The 11940-nt window shown below is 44.5% G+C and overlaps 1 protein-coding gene across 6 annotated transcripts in view; it reads left to right on the top strand.

The window, feature by feature from the left end:
• Positions 1-10049, top strand: part of gra (granulito) — a 325500-nt gene extending 315451 nt beyond the window's left edge. For all 6 annotated transcript variants that reach the window (XM_038809070.1, XM_038809071.1, XM_038809074.1 and 3 more), the window contains one exon: positions 8193-10049. In XM_038809070.1, the coding sequence (XP_038664998.1) occupies positions 8193-8276 (84 nt within the window). In that variant the 3' untranslated portion in view covers positions 8277-10049. The remainder of the gene's footprint in view (positions 1-8192) is intronic.
• Positions 10050-11940: the final 1891 nt, after the last annotated feature.

Here is an 11940-nt window from a genome sequence, read left to right on the forward strand (position 1 = left end):
CTATGTAATCCCAAACCCACCTCAATGTGGCTGGCACTTGAAAGAACATTTGAATTAAGTCGGCTGTTCAGCACCTTCTTTGCCATTCAGTAAGATAATTGCTGATCTGATTCTGGCTTCAAATCCTCAGTCCTAACTATCCCCCAAAACCTTTGACTCTCTTGTTCATTAAAAATCTTTCTAACTCTGCCTTAAAAATGGTAGCAGCATGGTAACTTCACAGCTCCAGGGTCCCAGGTTCGATTCCCGGCTTGGGTCACTGTCTGTGCGGAGTCTGCATGTTCTCTCTGTGTCTGTGTGTCCGGGTGCTCCGGTTTCCTCCCACAAGTCGCGAAAGACATGCTGTTAGATAATTTAGACATTCTGAATTCTCCCACCATGTACCCGAACAGGCACCAGAATGTGGCGACTAGGGGCATTTCATAATAACGTCACTGCAGTGTTGATGTAAGCTTACATGTGACAATAAAGATTATTATTATTATAAATGTCTAATGATCCTGCATCCCTGCTCTCTGGGGAAAAGAGTTCCTAAGACTCCCGATTGAGAAAAAAATTTCTCATCTCTGACTTAAACGGGAGACTCCTTAACTGTGTACCTTAGACTTAGGGCAGGATTCTCTGGCTGTGCACGCCCGGCTACCGGAAAGTCCCGCCCGAGGATAATAGACTTTTATATTGTTCGCGTCTCGCCTGCGGCGATCTTGTGGCGGGTGGGGCGGAAGAATCCAGCCCCTCGTCTCCCTCACCCACCCTGTCAAGTTCCCTGAGGATCTGAGATGATTCAGTAAGAATCACCTCTCATTCTTCTGCACTCCATGGAGACAGACCCAAACTGTTCAATCTTTTCTTATCAGATTGATAGCACCCCAATCCTAGCTATACCGTCTGTGGACTGCTTTGAACACATTTCTATCCTTTCTTAAATAAGAAGGCTAAAACAGTACACAATATTCCAGATATGGTTTTAGCCATGCTCTACACATCAGCAAAACATCCCTACGTTTCTATTCCATTCCCTTTGCAATAGACATCAGCATTCCATATGTCTTTCTGATCATTTGCATGTTAACTTCTGGTGTTTCATGTACCACGGCACCTAGATCCCTCTGTACCTCAGAGTTTTGTCATCTCTTTCCATTTAAATATTATGCTGTTTTTCTATTCTATCAAAATGGACAAATTCAGAATTTCCTCCTTACTAATATATTCCAGCTTTTTCCATATAACAGATGTTAAGCTAACTGTCCTGTAGTTTCCTACTAGTCTTCCTACTTTCTTGAATAGAGGAGTTACAGTTTCTGTTTTACAATCTGATGAGACCTTTCTAGAATGTAGGGGTGCGATTTTTCCATTGCCTTGTGCCCGATCTGGGCGCGCCGAGAGCATTGCGGGAGTGCCCCAAACCGGGCTTCGCGCCGGGAGAATAACCGTGCACGAGTCACACAACCCAGGGAGCCCTCTGCGATCTGGATCACACCCATTAGGCTGATTTAAATATGCGTGACGTGGTTGAGGCCGCATTCTCGCGGCACCTAGGAATTGCTTCCCGCACCTGAAACCCAGGTTGGCACTGCCAGGGTGCCTGGTTGGCATTGCCAGGTGCCAGGGGCACTGTCTGGGTGCCAGCATGGCAGTGCCAGGATGTCTGGATGGCAGTTTGGCACAGACAAGGGTTGGGGCCTAAAGGAGGTCATGCCCATGGAAGGGTGATATGAAGAACGGGGGGTTGAAGGGATGGTATGAAGGGGCTTCATAAAGGTTTGGGAGGGTGATCCTGAAAGGAGGGGGGCTGAAAGCTCACTTGTGGGATGAATGCCCATGTCTTAATGGGGTGGCATTGTCCATGGTTGGGGATGTGGGGGACCCTGCAGGTCATTTAAAGATCGGGGCATCCTTTCAAAATGGTGCCCTGGGGCGGGATTCGCAGACCCCCCGCCGGGTCGGAGATTCACCTGGGGCCGGCATCAATCCCGCCCCCGCCGTGTCCCGAATTCTCCGCCACCTGGGATTCAGCATGGGCGGGAATCGCGCCCCGCCGGTCGGCAGGCCCCCCCGCGGCGATTCTCCAGCCCGCGATGGGCCGAAGTCCTGCCGCTGACAAGCCTCTCCCACCGGCGTGGATTAAACCACCTACCTGACTGGTGGGATTGCCGGCGTGGGCGGGCGCCGGGGTCCTGGGGGGGGGGGGGGGGGGGGGCGCGGGGCGATCTGCCCCGGGGGGGTGCCCCCACGGTGGCCTGGCCCGCAATCAGGGCCCACCGATCGGTGGGCGGGCCTGTGCTGTGGGGGCAGTCTTTTTCTTCCACCTTCACCATGGTCTTCACCATGGCAGAGGTGGAAGAGACCCCCTCCCCTGTGCATGCGCCGGTATGACATTAGCAGCCGCTGACGCTCCGGCGCATGCGCGGACTTACGTCGGCCGGCGAAGTCCTTTTGGCCCCGGCTGGCGAGGCGCCAAAGGCTGTTCATGCCAGCCAGCGGAGCGGGAACTACTCCGGCATGGGCTACATAGAGGGGGTACCTCTATGTGAGGGCTTGGCCCTTAAAGGTTCGGAGACTTCCGCACCTTCGGGGCGGCCCGACGCCGGAGTGGTTCACGCCACTCCAACACGCCAGGACCCCCCGCCTCGCTGGGTAGGGGACAATCCCGGCCCTGATGTCTGAGGAGCTGGTCACCCCACTGATGAAAATATTTCTACGTGTGGGCTGGACCGAGTAGAAACTCCTTTTTCCCTGGTGATTGTAATTGGTTTTAATTCTCTTTCACCCCCTGATTCACAATTATTTATTGCATGTTATCGATCTTCTACAGCGAAGGCAAAAGCAACATATTTGTTCAATTCATCCACCATTTCCTTATTTTCTATTGTTAATTCCTCAGAACTCACTCTCCAGAGGACCAACCATCACTTGGCTTACTCTTTTCATTTTCAAATAGCTGTAGAAACTCTTACTATCTGGTTCTACATTTCTAGCTAGTTTTCTTTCATACTCTAATTTCTTCCGCCGTTTTAATCCTTTGGTTATTCTTTGCTGTTGTTTGTATTATGTCCAATTTTCTGACCTGCCACTTATCTTTGTGGAATTATATACTTTTTATTTCAGTTTGATACGATTTGTAACTTCCTCAGTTAGGCACGGATGGTACATCTTTCCCTTGGACTCTTTCTCATTGGAATATATCTTTTCTGAAATACCTCCTTTGTTTTATCCTGAATAAGTTTCCCAGTTCACTTCAGTCAGCTGTCTACATCTCCTCATAATTGCCCTTATTGCAGATGGTTTTATTTTAGACCATGGTCCCAGATGTCCACTCTTCTCTCCCTCAACATAAATGTAAAATTCAATCATATTATGATCATTACTACCTAGTGGTGCCTTCAACATGAGCTCTTTAATGACATAACCATTAAATAAATCCTGTCTCATTACACATTACCAGATCTAGTATAGCCTGCTCTCTGGTTGGCTCTAAATCCTGCTGCTCTAACTGCTTTCTGAAATGCCCTCGCATACCATTTCATTCAAGGACAGTTAGATTTGGGTAATAAATGTTGGCCTTGCCAGCAAAGCCCATAGCCCATGAAAGAAGAGCTGAATTCCAGAGGTAATTTGAGAATTACTGCCTTTGATACCAAGGCAGCATTTGACTGAGCGTGGCATCAAGGAAGCCCAGCAAAATGGAAGTCAGTGGGAATCAGGGGAAACTTTCTGCTCGCACGAAAGAAGATTATTATAATTTGGGGGGGCTAATCATCTGAGTTCAACCATCTTCAGCTGCTCATCAATAATCTTCCCTCCATCATAAGATCAGAAATAAGTATATTCACTGATGATTGCATAGTGTTTAATGCCATTCACAATCCCTCAGATATTGAAGCAATCTGTGTCCCCATGCAGCAAGACCTAGGCAACCTTCGGGCTTGAGCTGATAAGTAACAAATAACCACACAAGTTCCAGGCAGTCACAATATCCAACAAAAGAGAGAATCTAACAATTTCCTCTTGACATTCAATGACATTACCTTCACTGAACCCCCAATGATGTTGATCCTGGGGGTTCCATAACCACAGTGGATTACCCCCGGTGCACAAGCCAGCCCCCCAACTGGGGGGAAACGCCTCGAAGAAACCAGGAACCATAGAGTGTGTCAGGATGAAGGTGTCATGCACACTGCCCATGTGTCAAGCGCAGACGTGCATGATGCGCATCTCATGGTGACACACCATCTGCACGTTCATTGAGTAGAACCTCTTTGGGTTTGTGAAGACCAGCCTGTCTTCTGCAGGTGCTTGTAGGGTGACATGCATCCCATCAATCACCCCCTGGACCCAGGGCATTTTGGCGATGGCAGGCATCCTGGTGGGCTCGGTCCACATTGAAATGGATGTATTGTGCCAACCGGGCATATAAGGCCTCAGTGAAGGCAGTGATGCATCTGTGAAAATGAAAATGAAAAATGAAAATCGTTTATTGTCACGAGTAGGCTTCAATGAAGTTACTGTGAAAAGCTCCTAGTCGCCACATTCCAGCGCCTGTTTGGGGAGTCTGGTCCGGGAATTGAACCGTGCTGCTGGCCTGCCTTGGTCTGCTTTAAAAGCCAGCAATTTAGCCCAGTGTGCTAAACCAGCACCTGTGCACCGAGCTCGGTGAGATCCTGGACAAGTCCCCATTCAGTACCTGGAAAGACTCCATGCCGTAGATGCTCAGGGTGACCATCAACTTGATGGCCACTGGGGAGCAGGTGTCCTCCCCTATTCCTCCACGGTGCCAGGTACGCCATGATCTGGCAGATATGTTGCATTGTCCCCATGCTCAGCCGGAGTTTTCAAAGACATGTCCGGACGAGCAGGTTACACACAAGGCCTCATGCAGCTCCTCTTTTACACCTCTTATTCCTTGGCCTGTTGGGTGGCCATCTCTCCATCCTGAGTGGCTGCCTCCTGTTCCTCTGGGGCACACTCTGCTGCGGTAACTTCCTCCTCCTCAAGCAGCTCCAGCTCGTATAGCTGCAGAGCATCCCCCAGGGCTGTGGCGAGTAGGAGGAAGGCCACCATTGCTGGTTGAATTCCAATATCCGTTGTCTGCAGGGGGTGAAAGGCAGACATGTTAGCATGGTGTGTACCACTATGCCCAACCAGGTACAATGGGCTACATGATGCCCTAGTTGGTACTGCGGACTCTTCCCCTCCCCCCCCATCTCCACAGTCCTGGACCCGTCGGTGCCTGGCACCATGGGGACTCTGCCCCTGGCACCCATCCCTGCTGCCAGGGGTACCATCGGCTGGCACTACCCCTGCCAGCTGTATGTTCTGCAGCCCCCATTCCATGCCCCCTTAGAGTCTGTGGGCCCTTGAGTGGGTTGCGTGATGACCGACCGGGAGTTGGTTGTCGGGTGTGGTATTGTAGAGTTTGGGGTGCAGGGGTGGTGGGGTGGAGGGTGGGAGCTGGGGTACAAGGGTGGGGAGGGTGAGGGCAGCATGGTAGCATTGTGGATAGCGCAATTGCTTCACAGCTCCAGGGTCCCAGGTTCGATTCCGGCTTGGGTCACTGTCTGTGCGGAGTCTGCACATCCTCCTCGTGTGTGCGTGGGTTTCCTCCGGGTGCTCCGGTTTCCTACCACAGTCCAAAGATGTGCAGGTTAGGTGGATTGGCCATGATAAATTGCCCTTAGTGACCAAACTTGCCCTTAGTGTTGGATGGGGTTACTGGGTTATGGGGATAGGGTGGAGGTGCTGACCTTGGATGGGGTGCTCTTTCCAAGAGCCGGTGCAGACTCGATGGGCCAAATGGCCTCCTTCTGCACTGTAAATTCTACGATGATACCCAGTGTCACTTGATGTGGAGATGCCGGCGTTGGACTGGGGTGAGTACAGTAAGAAGTCTTACAACACCAGGTTAAAGTCCAACAGGTTTGTTTCAAACACTAGCTTTCAGAGCACTGTTGGACTGTAACCTGAGTGTCACTTGGGGGATGATGGGGGGAGGGGGGCACGGGGGCACCCACCTACAGCCAGTGTCACTGTCAGTGGGGTGCGCAGGCCTGGACACCGCCCCAGTCCCATGGGGGTTCACCCCGGCCACTCGGTCTGCCTCCCCCCCCCCCCCACACCTTCCGCCCACACCAGCCAGCCCGACCAGCTATCGGCCCGGCAGCTCGCAGTCATGTCTCTCCGTTTCTTACCTCCTCTCTCTCCCTCATCGGCCATGACGCCGGTTTCACGCTTTTTAAAAGCACAAGTGAACCTGGCCATTGGAGGAGGAGAATCGCAGTGCCCACGGAGCATACCGGATCGGGCCCGTTTATTGTAGGTGAGTTCTGGAAAGCATTGACGCAACTGTTGAGGTGACAGAGAATTGTGATTTGGCGCCCACCACAATTTTGCCGCCGGTACCGATTTTCTGCCCAATCTCATTTCCTGACATCGGCATCAGCCGACTGAGAATCCCGCCCAATAAATAGGAGCAGGGATTTGCCATTTAACCCTTTAAGCTTGCTGCACCGTTCATCAAGTTCATGGCTGATCTGATTATTGCCTTAACTCTGCTTTCCACCTGCATTTCAGCTACCTGTTCTCCATATCTAGCTATGTTTGGAACATTCTTTCCACTAAAGATACCATATAAAGTTTCTGTTGATTCTGTGCTCAAAGGGAGAGCGTGTTCAGTGAAAGCGAAAGCTTCTAAACTTCAAACATTTATTGGACTCCAGTATTAAGACAAGCCGAAGCAGGTTTAAAAATATTTGCACAGTTCATGCACGATGATTCAAAATTTTGGCCTGCTTATAAATGATTATGGGAAGATAGAATTCAGGACAAAATAATAGCATTTATTGATCATTCTTTTCCATACCATTTATGATGCAATATGGTGCAAAGTATGTTCACATCAAACAGAAGATTTTTAGAAATAGCATAGAAGTTAGATTGTATTCTTTCCGTGAGAAGTTTGGTTATAGAATTAATGCTTTTAAAACATGTAAATTAAGAAGGAAGCTAGTCAGCTCAGTTGATCAGATGGCTAGCATGTTGTTCAGAATTACCCCACGACTGCGGGATTTGATCCCCATTCCAGCTGGTATAGACTTGGGGCTTACCTTCTCGCCCTACCCCGTAGCAAAATCACTGCATAAGCCATGGTTCAGCAACCTCAAATAACTAAGATTCCTGCTGAAAGAGAGGAAGAAAGACATGGAACTTTGGAACAGCAAGTTTAGGGTTAGTATATTTGTTTAAAATTCTCCCCTTATAAACAATTGTTAAGATCACCTGAAATGTTCTTGCTATTTTAGAATCTTCAATTTTCTTGCCTGCATAACAGCTTGGGTATTCCTTCCTTAACAAGTTAAGTTAGTCGATGAAATGTCCCATGTATTCCAGAATTGCATACAGCAGGAGTGCTATTTCAGACTGGCCAGAGAGTCACTCCAAAGCTGCAGGATTGACAGAAATATATACTGTAGTTTGGAACTTCGCACTCCCATATATATATATATATATATATATAAAAGCTGTAGTTAATGTATTAGTATCATGAAATACAAAATACCTTTTTTATCTTTGTGAACTGAAAATGTCTACTTTTCACACTTGCACTGCATAACTATTTATATTTCACACCTAACAAAGGACTCTTTTGGTTTAGTCTTTGAACAAGTTCACTTGAGTATTTGTAAAATTGGAATAGCAAATTGGGTCATTGAATTTTAATTCCAGTATTTAATGATGCGAGTGGTGTGAATTTACTTGGGGCTTCTGCTGTACTGCCAAAGCTTCAGTGAGAGAAACTCTGGAAATTAACTTCCCCATAAATGTGTTGAAATGTATATTTGGTTCTTTCCAACTAAATACAACAATGTGGTCATTTTGAATTTTTTGGCTGTTAACAAAAAAAGAATTTGTGACTATGAAGTTATTTTGGCCGGAATTCTTTGGCCTTTGCAATTCACTTTTCACCTGCCCATGGGTCTCCCGGCGGCATGGGGTGCCTTCAATGGGACACCCCATTGACAAGTGGTGGGAGTATAGAATCTTGCTGCCAGCAAACGTCGCGCTGCCAAGAAACATGCAGCTGGGGAACCGGAGAATTTTGCCCCTTTTGTTTTGAAAGCGATATGATAGTATATATTGATTTTTCATATGTTGTAATCTCATATATTTGACTAATTCTATGTCTTCTCATCTAGAGAGAGAGGTTGTATGGCAGTGGACGGGGTTTATGTTTTGCTTACCAAAAGATGGCTACCAATCATCATGGAATTGCTGGCTGATTGACAGTTGTAAATCAAGTCCTGAACTCACTTGGAAGGTGCTTATATTCTGTTTAATATTTCTAAACATATCTACTGGACTTTTGGATCTTTATGGGAAGAACTCATCCAACTTTACTCAACAGCTGGAAGATTTTCTTTTTTCAGTGATGAGGTTCATGATTAATTTCTTTTGATTCTAATTAATCAAGATGGTGAAGTACCACATTTGTAAAACAGCACTTTTGGTAGAGTTTGTGCACTTGAAATAAATTGAAAATGGGTTAACAAAGATTTTTTATGTAGCAAATGAAATACATAGAAAGAACAATATTGTAATGCTGGTTCTCTCTATTGAGGGATATTTATTGGAAGTTACTGCAGAGACCCATTTCATATTTTAGAGGCAACAAGATATCCAAGGGCCATGAATAAAAAGAATGAGTTTTTTAAGATCGTACTATTTTAAACATTTTACTCCAATATCAAGACAACTTATCAAAGACTAAAGTCTTCAATTGTGTTTTGTGTCTTTTACCTGCAATTTCTATTGCCTAGGAATGAAAAGGTTGGATTACTTAGGTCATTCTCCTCTTTGATGTTATCCTATATCTACAAGGTAGGATTATCCCAGTTATCTAATGAAAGAAATAATAGGCACAGTTCCTTATAAGAATTTAAGGAATCATACAATTTTATCCTTCCTGTGCTATCAAGATCCTGCTTTCTGAATAGCTCAGCTGTTTATCAGAAAAATCATAATGGCTTGAACTGTTGTTTACAACAACCACTCTTCTGGCTATTTTGTGATGCGCAATAGGAGAAACTGGGTGGATTCCACATCACAAGATCCTTCTACATGTTTTGGATGGAATAGGGTTTAGCTGAGTTTTTGTTACCTGAAGATTGGACCTGTATATCTCAACTTTGACCCATATATAACACTGAACTAAAGAGCAGGACACATTGACAGGGTTGAAGTAATTAAAGTTATTACAGGTGCAGGTTTTACAATATAGCCTCTTTAACATTTGCCTTCTGCCCCTGAACTCATGAGATTTGCATCCTACCAGCAAGTCGAAGTGCATTATGGACCTGGAACCAATTTCCCAAGCCAGGCTTCATAATTTATACATAGTCTTTGATATATTGCACACCGTATCCATGTAGAAGCACTTAACTTTTCTATTATTCAAAGTTAATTGTGTGTTCAACTTCCAGAGGATGTGGAGAATGAAAATGTGTTGATAATAACCATTAAAACTCAGTCTGATTATAGCTTTATTATCAAGCCAGATAGTGTTGTTACATAAGCTCAGACTTCTCTAATTCTCATGGCTGACACCAGCGAAGTGGTCATTTTTGCATCAAGAAATTCACATTTCATACATTGAAATACCTTATGTAGGCTAAGGTCTCAAGGTATAAAGTCATGAGCATATGTGTAACCTTGATTGAAATTTAAAATGCCTACTGATCATTTGCAAAACGATCACAGCTGGCAGTCCAGCTGCCAGAGGAGGTCAACTAGTGCACCATATTCTTCAGTCTTTGTTTAGATCAATGGACTGAAAAAGGGGTCCAGGAGATGATTCTGGTGCTCTCCAGTGGTACCTTGAGATTTCAGTTAATTGACTGCTAAATAATTGTGTTCTGTTTTCTTGGTAAGTTCTCTGTAGACTCCTATTGTGGAAATTGGCTTAAAGTCCATCAGTATGCCTTTGCAACTGGAAAAAAAGCTTTCAATGAAGGGTTATTCTTTGGCCTGTTGAATAAATCCTGATGTATACCTTTGATTTTTTTCAGTCTGCTTCCTGCACCAGTGATTGATCCAATGTGCATCCATGAACAATGAATCAAGATTAGGTTAATTACACATCACTAACTCACCTCAACACCAGAAATTGCTAGAAACACTGATAGTACTTTGGAGTGACAAACATTTACTTCATATGTCAGGACTGCTTTCCCAAAATAATTATTTCAAATATCCAGATGGTTTAAGAACGTAAGAACTAGGAGCAGGAGTAGGCCATCTGGCCCCTCGAGCCTGCTCTGCCAATCAGTGAGATCATGGCTGATCTTTTGTGGACTCAGCTCCACTTTCTGACCCGAACACTATAACCCTTAATCCATTTATTCTTCACAGAGTTTTGTTTTAAGTTTTGTCATTGCAGCATTTCATAGGTTACTAAATTATTCTTATGTTCTTACTTTCTATACTCTATCCAATAGTGCAAGTCCATATTTTGATCAACCCTTTTTGTGAAGGAAACATCTTAATTAGACCTAATTAATTACCATTAACTTGTTTGACCCTGTGGTTTCTTCTCCTAATTTCCCAACATGGATTGGGAAAATACACTAAACAATTTGACAGTAAACAGGTAATGGCTAGTATTTAAAGAAATACTACACAGTCTATAACAGATATACATTCCACTAAGGTACAAACACCCAAAGGGAAAGGTAAATCAACTACGTTTAACAAAATAAGTTAAAGATTGCATGATCTTAAGGAAATGGCTTATAAGGATGCCAGAAAAAGTGATCAGCCTGAAGATTGGGAGCAATTTAGAACCCAACAAAGGATCACCAAAAAATTGATTAAGGTATAGAATACGAATGCAAATTAGAGAGTAACATAAAAGCAAAATTTAGATGCTTTTTTTTAGGTATATGAAAAGCACAAGGTTAGCTATGGCATATGGGGTCCAATAAAGGACTTTATAATGGAGAACAGGGAAATGGAGGGGAAAATAACAGTTACTTTGTGTCTCTCTTCACGGAGGAAGATACAGATAATCTAGAAATGTGAGGCAACCAAGGTACTTGTGAAACTGAGGAACGAAAATAAATTAATGTTAATAAAGAGATAGTACTTGAAAAGTTAACTGGATTGAAGGTTGATAAACCCCTGGACCAAATGAACTTAATCTCCTTAGAAGGGGGTGGCTAGGGAGATTATGGATGTATTGGTGTTCAAAATTCTTTAGATTCTGGAATGGTTCCTGCAGACTGGAAAACAGCAAGTGTAACCCCACTATTTAAGAAGGGAGGAAGAATGGAGAACTATAGTCCTGTTAGTTTGATGTCAGTAGCAAGAAAAATGTTACTAAGGATTTAAAATCGGTTAAGAGACAGTAAGCAGAGAGTAGAAATAAATGTATCAACCTCAGGATGGCAGACTGTTGCTAGTTGGATACTGTAATGACCCGTACAAGGCCATCAGCTATTCACTATCGTTCTAAATGATTTGGATGTAGGGACAATTGTAATATTTCTAAATTTGTTGATGACACAAAAATCCAGGAGGGAAACTTGACTTGTGGATCATAGCCCTTTTTTTAAATTCTGAAAATGAGAAGAACCCTATTGAGCTCAGCAGCATAAAATTTCAGTACCACTTTTGATATTCTAAAAATTGAAAGATTTATCAACAAATAGAAAAAAAAACAGAAGCAGTTACACGGTTAAAATAGGCTTACAAAACATCCTCCATAAAAACCCACAAATAAACAGGATCTACAAGCAACACTCCCATATAGATGTTTAACTATGAGAATCCAGTAATATTTGCCCAAGGCAAAAGCGCTGTCACTGAACTAAAGGTAACGACATAAACCCTTACTCTGCTGTGGAAATCCAAGGAACATCAGAAACAAGACTGCTTTCTGGTAAGACC

This window comes from Scyliorhinus canicula, chromosome 10 (genome assembly GCF_902713615.1).
Source record: "Scyliorhinus canicula chromosome 10, sScyCan1.1, whole genome shotgun sequence".
NCBI classification, from domain to species: domain Eukaryota; kingdom Metazoa; phylum Chordata; class Chondrichthyes; order Carcharhiniformes; family Scyliorhinidae; genus Scyliorhinus; species Scyliorhinus canicula.